This window comes from Alternaria postmessia (assembly GCF_024291825.1).
Source record: "Alternaria postmessia strain BMP 2775 chromosome Unknown scaffold_29, whole genome shotgun sequence".
Classification (NCBI taxonomy): Eukaryota; Fungi; Ascomycota; class Dothideomycetes; order Pleosporales; family Pleosporaceae; genus Alternaria; species Alternaria postmessia.
In genome coordinates, this window is record NW_026260102.1 from 300,789 (window position 1) to 313,227 (window position 12,439).

A 12,439-nucleotide genomic window follows, 5' to 3' on the forward strand; every position below is an offset into this window, starting at 1 on the left:
GTACACAAGAACATCCGAACCCCACCATGACGGTCGTCTTCGAAGCCGTACTCGCACCATCCCAGGCGCGTCTCGATGCCTCGCTGAACGACGCGCCCCTGGACACAGAGAAGCTCGTGTCGCAACAATCGACAGCAACGCAAGAGAAGGCCAAAACAGTGCTGTACCTGGCATATGGCTCGAATCTGTGCAACGAAACCTTCCGAGGCGTGCGCGGCATCCGTCCGCTTTCACAAGTCAATGTCCTTGTTCCCTCGCTGAGGTTGACCTTTGACCTGCCCGGTATCCCATACAAAGAGCCCTGTTTTGCCAACACAGCGCTGCGGGAGCCGGACGCGCAGGACTACCACAAGGACCGATGGCACAAGGGCTTGGTGGGCGTCGTGTATGAGGTGACGCTCTCTGATTACGCGCACATCATCGCCACAGAGGGCGGAGGGAGTGCCTACAACGATATCCTAGTTGACTGCCATGTGCTGCCACCCTCTGACACGGTCCCCTCTACACCCGATTCGAAGCCGTTCAAGGCCCACACACTCTTCGCGCCCATTATAGACCGAGAAACCAAGCAACGAACCACCGACCGTGTAACGCGGCCCGACCCTAGCTATGCGCAGCCTTCGGCACGATACCTCAAGCTCATAACCGATGGCGCCGCCGAATGCAAACTTCCCGACGAGTATCAAGAATACCTAAACAATATACGCACATACACAATCACAACCAAGAAGCAGGAAATGGGAAAGGCTATTTTCCTGGCCATCTGGATGCCGTTCGTCATGTTTATCTTCACAATGGGGAGGAAGCTGCAAGACAAGAAGGGGCGGTCACCTTGGTGGCTGGCAAAGCTCAGTGCCATGATCTTTGCGGGTATGTGGACCAGTTACGACGGTGTTTTCAAACGAACTTTTGGCGATGGAGAGAGGACAATAGGTGATTGTACATTGCCGACGATCAATGCCAGGAGTAGAACAACCTCTTCAACGAGAGAAGATGCGGAAAAGGAAGGCTTGTTGGAAGAGTTCGGGAAGACTATATACGAGCCGCGGTCAACAAAAGCCTGAACACTAATAAAATCCTACCGCCTATGTGGGCATTTATATACGTTCAACGATGAAATTGAGCGATAAGCATCCTCGTGTGAAGTTGGCGCGCTTACAAAACGTGTTCGACAGGAGCGAACACATTTTGCAAGCCCAATCTGGGATCCACCCTTTAGTTGGAGCATCTCCATTATCCCAGCAAGGCCGGCGAACACCGACAGTCGCCGTCAGACTCCGATAGAAAACTAGTCCTAAACAGCCCGTCTTTCGAAAAAGCCAAAAACTTATATCCAATCTCTTCATCTAACAATTCCAACGTACGAGACTTCTTACTTCTTCATATATCAAACACCATGTGCAAATCTCCCACTCACACGTTCTTAGCGGACCTCCCAAAATGCGAACATCACCTCCATCTAGAAGGCTGCCTCAGTCCAAGCCTTCTATTCACTCTAGCGTCTAAGAACAACATCACCTTGCCATCGCCATCTGAGGATGTCTCTTACACGTCTCCTGCAACACTCACCGAACGCTATTCACATTTCACGAACCTCGATGATTTCCTGGCGTACTACTACCGTGGCATCGCAGTCGTAGTGCACCAAGAGGATTTTGAGATGCTTGCATGGGAGTATTTCACCACTGCAGCCAAGGACGGAGTTCGTCATGCGGAGGTTTTCTTCGACCCGCAGAGTCACACGGAAAGAGGAATTGATTTTGATGTTGTGGTACGTGGGTTCAACGCCGCAAGAGTACGGGCGGAAAAAGAGCTGGGAATAACGAGTTGTCTGATTATGTGTTTTTTGAGGCATCTGCCTGCTAGTTCCGCGGCGGAGACCATGGCATTGGCCGTCAAGGGCGGGCACTTTGATGTTAAGAGCGACAGCCAGGAGCGCGCTATTACTGGACTTGGGCTGGACTCGTCAGAGGTTGGATTCCGCCCAGAACTCTTTGTGGACATGTATCGCGAGGGCGAAAAGAGAGGTCTACGGAGGACAGCTCATGCGGGTGAAGAGGGTGACCCAACTTACATTAGCGGAGCACTTGATGCGTTACAAGCCGAACGCATCGACCACGGCATCCGTCTCACAGAAGATCCCGAACTGCTTAGCCGAGTGGTAAAAGAGGAGGTACTACTGACGGTTTGCCCTTTGAGCAATGTCTGCCTCCAGGCTGTGGAGAAGGTCAGCCAAGTGCCAATCAAGACATTCCTCGATGCAGGTGTAAAATTCAGTATCAACAGCGACGACCCAGCGTACTTTGGTGGATACATATTAAACAATTATTGCGCGGTGCAAGAGGCCTTCAATTTAAGCATGGAGGAATGGAGGACAATCGTTAGCAATTCGATTCACGGCAGCTGGATAGGAGAGAAGCGAAAGTCTGAACTATTGGGCCTGCTCGACGCTTGCATGAACAAGCACGCTTAGATTCGTCTTGAACTACGAAGCTTTTCGTTGGAGAAAGGCCTGGCCATCGGGCTATGACGAAGGTCTTTCTTTGAATTGTACTTGATACCAAAAAGTATCCTGTAGCTACTTGCTGTAACTCTATCAAAATACCCACGAAAGAAGACAGTATATACTATCAAGGGTTGACATGTTGTATATATGTGACACTTGAAGTCACAGGACAGACTCTTTTACACATCCGGCACAAGTTGGAAAGGACAAGCATCTTCGTAGTAAGAGGAGTGGCCGACGAAGAGCGTTGTAGTTGAGGGCCAAAGTAGAACTCAACGTTTCTGGGCTGCTCATTTCAGAGGGTGCCCAGGATCCACGGCCATGTCATGTACCAGTACCGCTCAATAGCATGGGTCTAGATCGGGTCAGCACCATCCCAGGCTAGCAGTGATGTATCTTCGTACACATTCGTAGATGGTTCAAGTAAACGAATCTCTCTGAAGTGCCCTTTAGATTCTGGTCGTTGCTCGTGGGTATCATATTCTTCCATAACTCTTGAAGATCTAGTCCGAGTCGTCGCTCACGTCCATCTCCATCTCCGCGTCCGAATTCTCTTCCTCTTCTTCCTCCTCCTCGCGCCCTCTCTTCTGGCCCTTGGCTGCGTCTTGCACATTTACAGGTACTGCTTTCTCGGGTGCAGCACCGAAACCTGCGGGCTGCGCAGGTGCTTGTTCAGGCTCGTGTTCACGCTCAGGCTCGGGCATCTTGTAGGTACCGTCCAGCTTGGCTACGGTGTCGGATTTGGTCTTTGCATACGCAATTTGCTGCGAATGTCAGCATGTCCCACATGAATTCATTGGCTGGAAACAGACGTACCATGTCCTTTCCAAAGAAAGTGAAGCCTTGCAGAGCGCGCATGGCCTGGGTCGAGGAATCAACGTCGCGGAACACAACATGCGCCTGGCCTCGCATCTTCATCGTCTTGAGCGCAACAATATCGAGGATGACGCCATAGGTAGCAAACAGCATGTACAGGTTTCGCTTGAGGTCTTCTTTTTGTAGCTTGTCGGGGAGGTTGCGCACGTATAAGCTGTTGGACGTCAGCACATGTTCTTGGGCGTTGGAGGGACTGACTCACGTCCTGTTTGGGATACCCTCTTTGGAAACGGCGACGGTGCCTGGCGGTCCTCGCGTAGAAGTAGCCATACTGTATGTGATGTGCGACAGCGTAGGCGTCGGTGGTGAAGAGCTCCCCGCTGAAAAGCGCGGCCAAGCCAAAATGTTTGGGGACGTGCATGGCGGCCGCCGCGGTCTCTCCAACGCGACCGCTCACCCACCAGCCAAGTACGCGCTCACTACCTTCACCATCTGAAAGAGGAGGATTGCGGTATGGAGATTGCGTTGCATACTTTACGAGAGCTGTGGAGCAACCGCTAACGCCAATACTCTGCCATCTTTTTAAGGCCGTCCGTCCTAACACGACTTCACCATGGCATCACCAGCTGTCCTGAGCCCACGGCCGAACCCGCCTGGCGCACCATTCCAAGATGCGACCAAGGCCAGAACTCTCGCGCTCCCAAGCCATACGACCAAGCCCACAAGGTCACCGGCTATACCACCGGCGGCCCCTATGGCACGAGACGGCGGCATGGATCTCGCTGAGCAAATGAACGACCGCGTTCGCAGCCAGTTCGTCATGGGCAAGAAGCTAGGAGAGGGTACATATGCCGTTGTCTTCCAGGCTCACTATGTCAATAATCCCAAGAAGCTCGTCGCCATCAAAAAGATCAAGCTCAACGCCGAGTACCCCAACGGAATCGCCCCCGATGCTCTTCGCGAAATGCAGTTCCTCTTCGAGATTGACCATCCCAACGTCATCAAACTACACGACGTCTTCTCAAGCAAGGACCAGAACTTGTCCTTTGTACTCGAACATCTACCTCTAGGAGACTTGGAGCAGCTATGGAAGAACAAGGAGATTACATATACAAAGGCGGATATTAAATCTTGGATGAACATGCTGTGTCAGGGAATCTGGTTCTGCCACGAGAACTTTGTCCTACATCGCGATATCAAGGGTAGCAACGCCCTGATTGCCGCCGACGGGACGGTCAAGCTTGCTGATTTCGGTCTTGCGCGGAGTTTTGCTGATCCAGGAACCAAGATGACTACCATGGTCATCACACGCATGTATCGTCCGTTAGAGCTGCTGTACGGTTGTTCGCATTACGGTGGCACGGCCGACATGTGGAGTATCGGCGTCCTGATGGCAGAACTGTGTATTCGCAACTGGTTCCTCTATTCCGACACAGATATTCAGCAAGTCGCCGTCATCTGCGAGAAATTTGGAACGCCCACCGAGGAGACATGGCCAGGTGTCTCGTCTCTCCCGTACTACGTTGCGCCTGACAAACAAACTGGCCCACAAGGTTCCACAGCCTTCCGACAGACACGCCCTCGCGCTTGGTGGAAACAGCAATTCTCCACCCTGGGAGACGATGGATGCGATTTCATCAGAGGCTTGTTGACCTTGGACCCGATGAAAAGGTACACTGCCCGGAAAGCGCTAGAGGATAAATGGTGGACCAATGCACCCCGGCCCACAAAGAAGGAGAACTTGCCAAAAGAAGGCGGTGGGGCAAAGGCCATGGGCGAGGATTTGAAGCGGAGGGGAGGAGAGACGCCTACCAATGGTCGTGCGGACAAGGTAGCAAGAAAGCTTGACTTCGGCTCCATGGGGTAGATGCCCATTCCGACATCACCCGACAGCGGTTCGGTCTAGTGGATCCCTTCGATCTGGCATGGGCGTTTGGGCGTTTGGAGCTCGGTTCAAGAGCACCTGCATACGGGTAAGGCTTGCCGTTTCGTCTAGGCTAGCCATGCTGCATTTCCTGGAGTCTGGGGCCCGTAGATAGCTTTTTTGTTCGGCGTATCAGCCCCCGAAGTTCAATGCACACACACAACACTGCATGCTTCCACTACATGTAAACTTCAAATGATCGGTTACTTCTCCGCGGTTCCACAAACATATGACTCAGGTCAAAATTGTGCATAGGTGGTGTCTTTGCCACGTACTAGTTACAAGATGCATGTGGTTGCTCACATGCCATCTCGATCATATCCAATCGTAGTATATTTACTCCTGCACGTATCTAAGATAGTAGACACTCCGAGCGGCTAAAAATATAGCATGAGGCCATGGACATGACCAATCAATCATGGGGATAAGTGGACGACGACAATATCTTCCATGTTGTAAGCGCACTAAAAGGCAAGCACTCGGTGACAACATCACAGCTACACACTATAGTCAGAAATTGAAAGCCTTGCATATATATCAGCGTTGCCACTACTGAGCATAACCCCATAGAAAAAGGAATCTTTTGCAGAGCACACAGCACATTTCAAGGCAGCAGGTGAACATGTGTGAAGTTGAAATGGCACTCCAGCGCCGTGATTCGTTCGTTACTATCTAATCATTTCCATTCTTGGATTTCATAATTCTCATTAAACAACGCCAATCCTACATGTGATATGCTCACTTGACGAGCTTGCAGACCAGGTCGCCAGAGTCGACCGAGTCACCTTCACGCACAGAAAGGCCACTGACCTTTCCGGAGTGTGGTGCAGAGATGACCATCTCCATCTTCATGGCGCTGAGAATAGCAACAGGGTCACCCTTCTTGACTTCGCTACCGTCGTGGACACGAACCTCGACCAAGACACCAGACATGGGTGATCCGACCTGGCTGCTGTCTGTGGGGTCGGCCTTGGGTCGTGATACGTTCTCAATAGCGGCGTGCTGGTCCTCGACAGTCACAGTACGGGTTTCGCCGTTCATCTCGTAGAAGACCTCACGCAGACCAGTTTGCTCGGAAAGAGGACCAATGGCGAGGAGCTTGAGGATAAGAACCTTACCCTTCTCAAGCTCGACGTGGAACTCCTCGCCGATCTCAGGGCGCGACAAGAAGTAACGAGTAGGAAGAACGGAGAGATCTCCGTACTTGGTGGTCCACTTCTTGTAGTCCTCGAAGACCTTAGGGTACATGATGTACGATGCTACATCACACTCAGTAGCATCGCCCCACTTGGCCTTGAGCTCTGCCTTGATCTTAGGGATGTCGACAGGCTCAAGGTAGAGGCCAGGGCGCTTGTCCATCTTCCTTCGCTCACGGAGAGCCTGAGATCGGAGCGGCTCAGGGAATCCACCGTATGGCTGACCCATGAGTCCCTCGAAGAACTCCAAGACGGAGGACGGGAAGTCGAGTTGTTCAGCCTTGGCTAGGACGTCGTCGTAGGAAAGCTTGTTGGAGACCATGAACTGGGCCAAGTCACCGACAACCTTGGAGGTGGGGGTAACCTTGACGATGTCACCGAGCAAGTCGTTGGCCTGCTCGTATGCCTTCTTGGTCTGAGCCCATTGTTCACCGAGACCCTGTTGCGATGCTTGGAAGATAAGGTTGGTAAGCTGGCCTCCGGGAATCTCGTGCTCGTATACTTCAGGGTCAGGTCCGGTAAGACCAGCCTCGAAGGGCGAGTAGAGGAGACGAAGCTGGGCCCAGTATGCGTCCAAGTTACGGATCATGTGCGCGTCCAGGCCAGCATCAAAGTCGGTACCCTCCAGGGAGGAGAGGATGGCGCCCAAACTGGGCTGGGATGTCATACCGGACATGCTGTCGATGGCGGCATCAACAGCGTCTGCACCAGCCTCAGCGCAAGCAACCATGGATGCAACACCGGTTCCAGCAGAGTCGTGAGTATGTACGTGGATGGGCAGGTTGGGGTACTTCTCGCGGATGGTGCCGATCAGGAGACGGGCAGCACGGGGCTTGAGTACACCAGCCACTAAAGGGGAAGTCAGCACATGTTTTACACGTATATCGCGTATTGAAAAACTCACTGTCTTTGATACCGAGGATATGAGCACCCATCTTGACAATCTTGTCGACAACATCCAGGTAGTATTCCAGGTTGTACTTCTTCTTGGGGTTAAGCATGTCACCACTGGAATATTGAGTTAGTATGTTTCGTATGCGCAATCCCTATATGTGAGACTTACCTGTAGCACACTGTTCCCTCGGCAACACCGCCGGCCTTGAGGACAGCCTTGACACCAACCTCAAGTTGTTCAACGTCGTTCAACGCATCGAAGACACGGAAGATATCGACACCGTTCTTCTTAGCTTGCTCACAGAAGTGGAAGATGGCGTTGTCGGGTAGCGAGGAGTATGCGACTCCGTTAGCACCACGAAGAAGCATCTGGAAGGGAATGTTGGGTACGAGCTTGCGCATCTTCCTAAGACGCTCCCAGGGGTCTTCGTAGAGGAAGCGCATGGCGACGTCGAAGGTCGCACCACCCCAGCACTCAAGAGCCCAAGCGTTGGAGAAAGCGTGGCTAGTCTCCTTGGCGATGTTGAGCAAGTCAACAGTTCGGACACGAGTTGCGAGTAGTGACTGATGGGCATCACGCCATGTGGTGTCCATGATCAAGCATCCCTTGTTGGCACGAACAGCCTTTGCGAATCCCTCAGGACCGTCCTTGAGAATGACATTCCTCCAACCTTCGGTGCAAGGGGCGGATGTGTCGACCTTCTTGCCGCTGTTGTCGTGAATGGCCGGGATGGGGATAACGCCCTTGAACTTGGGCTCGCCGATCTGGCCCTTGATCTGGCTACCATTGACAGCGAGGTCACCAAGGTATGCGAGGAGCTTCTGAGCACGGTTCTGGGAGCCGATCAAGTCGAAGAGAGCGGGTGTGTCGTCGATGAAGGTTGTCCAGCATTGTCCGTCAACGAAGGTGGGGTGAGTGAGGAGCTTGATCAAGAAGGGGATGTTGGTCTTGACGCCACGGATACGGAACTCTACTAGAGCACGTAGCATCTTTCGGCGGACGATCTCGTATGTGGAACCACGGCAAGAGCACTTGACCAACATGGAGTCGTAGTGAGCTACAAACGAGGACGGTTAGCAGAGGTATCTGGCTGAAAGGTGGGTAGTAATTACGTGTGATGATTGCTCCAGCAAAACCGTTACCACCATCGAGACGGACTCCGTTACCACCAGCAGAGCGGTAGACCTCGATCTTTCCAGTATCGGGTGCGAAGCTCTGAGCGGGGTCTTCTGTGGTGATTCGGCATTGGAAGGCAAAGCCTCGTGTAGAGATGTGGTCTTGAGTCAGGCCAAGCTGCTCGAGAGATGCACCAGCTGCAATCTGGATTTGTGCGGCGACAATGTCGATACCGGTGACTTCCTCAGTAATAGTGTGCTCGACCTGGATACGGGGGTTGATCTGCGGAATATTCAGTAAACATATTCTGTACACATTGGTATAGAATACTAACCTCGATAAAGTAGTAGCGATTTTGCTGGTCGACCAAGAACTCAGCAGTTCCGGCGTTCCTGTACTTGACACTCTGTGCAAGCCTGACAGCGTCGGCAAGAATAGCATCACGGGTCTCAACTGGAAGATCTTTTGCGGGAGCAATCTCGACGACCTTCTGGTGACGACGCTGGACACTGCAGTCACGCTCGTAGAGATGGACGACGTTGCCCTGGTTGTCACCGAGAAGCTGGACTTCAATGTGCTTGGGCTTGTCGAGGAAGCGCTCGACGAAGACGGTTCCGTTACCGAAAGCCGATTTGGCCTCTGAAGTTGCGCGCTCGAACGAGTCCTTGAGGGTCTCTTGTTCGCGTACTACACGCATACCACGGCCACCACCACCGAAAGCGGCCTTGATGATGATGGGAAAGCCATATTCGTCAGTGAAGGCCTTGACATCCTCGAACTTCTCAACGGGTCCAGGGGTTCCTGGCACAACGGGGACGTTGCACTTGACAGCGAGTTTTCGCGCCGAGACCTTGTCACCGAGAGCGTCGATGGTGTCGGGAGAGGGGCCTACGAACTAGAATGAAAAAGTAAGCATGAATCGCATGTTGCATGGGTAAAACAAAAGCCATGCTCGCTGCGATGATCGGCGCCGGGCTGCTTGTTGATCGGCCCCGCCAATGCCTCGTCTTGTGCGGGAGCGATAGGCTCAACAGCGGCCGATAGCAGCTGCGACCCCTCCACGCAGTTTCGTCATAGCGTAAACAAAGCGGTAAAACTCACAATGAGCCCAGCCTTCTCAACGTTCCGTGCGAACTCTGCGTTCTCCGATAAGAAACCGTAACCGGGGTGAATCATGTTCACATTGTGTTCGACCGCGATCTTGATGATCTCGTCACCCGCCAGGTAAGCACCGACAGGTGTGTATTGGCCGCGGGCACCAATCTCGTAGGCCTCGTCAGCCTTTTGCCTGTGCATACTGAGGCGGTCCTCATGACTGTAGACGGCCACAGTGTGCAGCGACAGCTCGTGGGCTGTTCGGAAAATACGGATGGGGATTTCTCCTCGGTTGGCGACTGGGAGAGCTGTTAGAGCGCCCAAGACGCGACACATGAGCCATTGAGCTCCGTCGACTTACCGAGGAGCTTCTTCAGCTGCATGATAGAGCTGCTTGCACGCAGCTTGTGGTGGACTGAGTTCCTGTGGGGGTGGTGTTCGCCATGGTCCTCGTCGTAGTCATTCTCGTCAATGGCCGACGAGGCATTCTGGTCAACTGCAAGTGTCGTCATCTCGAATGACGGCTATGTGTGTTGGGTAAGGGAAAGTGAAGAGAAGGAGAGGAGGAGAGGGGGAGGACTGGAGCCGCAGAAGAAGGCAGATACAGCGCCAATTTATTATGGTACCGACAATCGGATACCCAGGGTCTGCTACTTGCTACGACTCACTCGCTCAAAGCTGCAGAGCGCGAGTTTAATCCCAAAACAGATCCACACAGCCAAGCCAGATGGAAACACGGTGCAAAGACCCCGTCGGCCACCTGAAAAGCAACCAAGCTATCCATGGATAGCTGCATGCCACGACCTGGCCAGAGCTTCATGGCGCGGGGAGATAATGGAGGGGCACTGACAAGGTTCGCCGACGGAACCACCCCATGTGCGACACGATTAAAATTGTCACCGCGGTCATAGGCCCTGCCCCACTGCCTACCGGATTTCTCAGACATGTATAAAACCTTTTTGCTCTATCCCACGCCGACAAGGCACGTGGGACGGCTAGCCAAGCCACATGCATTTTGTCCGGTGTGATGATAGACGCTCAATGAAACCTTGACCGCTACCCACATCGACCCCCTCCAGCAAGCCATTCGCAAGCTTGATTCCATCCCGAGCTCCCATAGCAGTGTCTGCCACATGCCGGGGATAGCTCGGCATCGCGGAAAAATGTCGTGCTTATCCAGCGCTTTGCTTCGGTGTAGTTTTCTATACCGAGCTTCCTCACGACCGTAGAGGGCAGAACCGCTATTTCGCCTCGTTCCTAGTATACTTTTCCGGCCTTCTCCTCGCTTGGTAGTCGCGTACCTGCATGGTTGCGAGGAGTATTCGGAACATGGGTCTAAGCTATTACCGACTGCGCATCATTCTCATGCGGTTCCGCCTCTCACTATTACTGATGACATTTAAGTTATAGAGCAGACTTGGCTTTTAAAGACCCTGAAACCGGTGACGTTAGCTTACGATGGGTCGTTTGAGGCACTCAGTGGCTGCATTTGGAAACATTACTCGTAGTAGCCTAACTTGGCAAAGGCCATGCATGCGTACTGCGGGCGGAGCTTCAAACACTCGCTACTTGGCACATCAACACCTGAATCATTGAACTAATTATTCCGTGAGCACATACAGAGCTATCGAATGGCACTGAAGGTATTTTTTGTGTTTAACGTCGGTAGGATCTAAAAAGAAAGCGTAGCATATCTTGGTGTGCTGTTGGGGTACCTTTGATGTGTAGAAGAGTAGGTATGACTCGAGCGCTGATTGTGGATCCATGGGAGAAGAACTTCGCCTATCTATCAAGAAACCACGTCATAGATTAATCGAATCTTTACAATGGAACTAGGACACTTGCTTGGCGTGAGAGGCGTTGAGCAAGTCCACTTTGTGACTGTCTTCCCAATCGAGCTCTTGGTTTGGCGGGATCCCAGTGAGAAGGGCCTTTGCCTGTACCGTCTTAGATGTAAGACAACTTTTGCAGTGGACTTTAGTCAACATCATCACCTTGAAGTTCGACCAGAACGGATGCAATAAGAGAGCCACCTGTCAAAGCACCATTCTGTAAGTGAGTTGCCAAGGACATTCCGTATTGGACATGCGCGCTACTTTCACCGGTGTAAACTTCTTGCAGCTCCTGACCTTCCTGGTGGTCTTTGTCCTGATTTTGGGATTCGTAAGTTCAGGAAAGGGAGGCCATACGACAAGCTACCCCGTCGAGTTTTCTGTGTACCAGCGATGGACGAAGGCACACCAATAGCAGCGTCACTGGAAGCGCTAATGATAGGATCGGTCAGATCGTTAGTCGGAGCTTCGACTGAGACACAAGACATGGTTTGCCCGTTGGAATCCATGTCCTCGTCACTATCGCTAATGATCTCTTAGTTGAGAGGACCACGGGAGGCTTGGGGTGGGTCGGCTCTCTGCTTGCCTTTACCTAGGTATCCTGCACCCAGGGTTAGGGTTACCAATCGCTCATGGTTCATAGGATGGACGCACAATATGACTTCGTAGAATGTTCGAGCCGATAGTAACAACTGTGCTGCAAGCATCTGATTCAAGGTTTCAGGAGACTCTTTAATTAGAGTATACATGGTACTAATGAGTGCTGTACCACATTCTGATGTGTGTTCTGAGAGGTATTCGCTGTAAATTTCCTCGATGTTCTCGAAAAGAAAACTTGGTGTGTACCTTCCAGAGAACATATCAAGACCTAGTATACTTACCACTATATCCAAGTCCACAACGATGATTGCATTACTGGCCTTCGTGAACTTGATAATTGTAGCATGCGATGTCGTGCTATCAGCTCTGTCATCACGATGTACCTCGAAGGCATTCAACATGTTTTACATTAGTGTACTCAAATAGAAACAGCGTTGTACACCCACAGGTTACAATCTG

General features: G+C 52.1%; 6 protein-coding genes across 6 annotated transcripts; 3 read left to right on the top strand and 3 right to left on the bottom strand.

The window, feature by feature from the left end:
- Window positions 1–26: 26 nt before the first annotated feature.
- Window positions 27–1,064, top strand: J4E82_005541 (uncharacterized protein; the record flags this gene model as incomplete). The annotated part of the gene is made up of 1 exon (XM_051731804.1): window positions 27–1,064. One exon carries the CDS (start codon window positions 27–29, stop codon window positions 1,062–1,064), a length of 1,038 nt encoding a protein of 345 aa, XP_051588533.1.
- A 699-nt stretch (window positions 1,065–1,763) lies between these two features.
- On the top strand, window positions 1,764–2,473 carry AAH1 (adenine deaminase; the record flags this gene model as incomplete). The annotated part of the gene is made up of 2 exons (XM_051731805.1): window positions 1,764–1,771; window positions 1,867–2,473. 2 exons carry the CDS (start codon window positions 1,764–1,766, stop codon window positions 2,471–2,473), a joined length of 615 nt encoding a protein of 204 aa, XP_051588534.1.
- A 536-nt stretch (window positions 2,474–3,009) lies between these two features.
- On the bottom strand, window positions 3,010–3,652 carry J4E82_005543 (uncharacterized protein; the record flags this gene model as incomplete). Its single annotated transcript, XM_051731806.1, has 3 exons — window positions 3,010–3,270; window positions 3,323–3,536; window positions 3,585–3,652. The coding sequence occupies 3 exons, from the start codon at window positions 3,650–3,652 to the stop codon at window positions 3,010–3,012; spliced, it is 543 nt and encodes a 180-aa protein (XP_051588535.1).
- A 283-nt stretch (window positions 3,653–3,935) lies between these two features.
- Window positions 3,936–5,189, top strand: J4E82_005544 (uncharacterized protein; the record flags this gene model as incomplete). The annotated part of the gene is made up of 1 exon (XM_051731807.1): window positions 3,936–5,189. One exon carries the CDS (start codon window positions 3,936–3,938, stop codon window positions 5,187–5,189), a length of 1,254 nt encoding a protein of 417 aa, XP_051588536.1.
- Window positions 5,190–5,984: 795 nt separating this feature from the next.
- On the bottom strand, window positions 5,985–10,060 carry J4E82_005545 (uncharacterized protein; the record flags this gene model as incomplete). Its single annotated transcript, XM_051731808.1, has 7 exons — window positions 5,985–7,291; window positions 7,347–7,450; window positions 7,506–8,394; window positions 8,450–8,735; window positions 8,788–9,348; window positions 9,555–9,847; window positions 9,910–10,060. The coding sequence occupies 7 exons, from the start codon at window positions 10,058–10,060 to the stop codon at window positions 5,985–5,987; spliced, it is 3,591 nt and encodes a 1,196-aa protein (XP_051588537.1).
- A 1,856-nt stretch (window positions 10,061–11,916) lies between these two features.
- On the bottom strand, window positions 11,917–12,381 carry J4E82_005546 (uncharacterized protein; the record flags this gene model as incomplete). Its single annotated transcript, XM_051731809.1, has 2 exons — window positions 11,917–12,087; window positions 12,262–12,381. 2 exons carry the CDS (start codon window positions 12,379–12,381, stop codon window positions 11,917–11,919), a joined length of 291 nt encoding a protein of 96 aa, XP_051588538.1.
- Window positions 12,382–12,439: the final 58 nt, after the last annotated feature.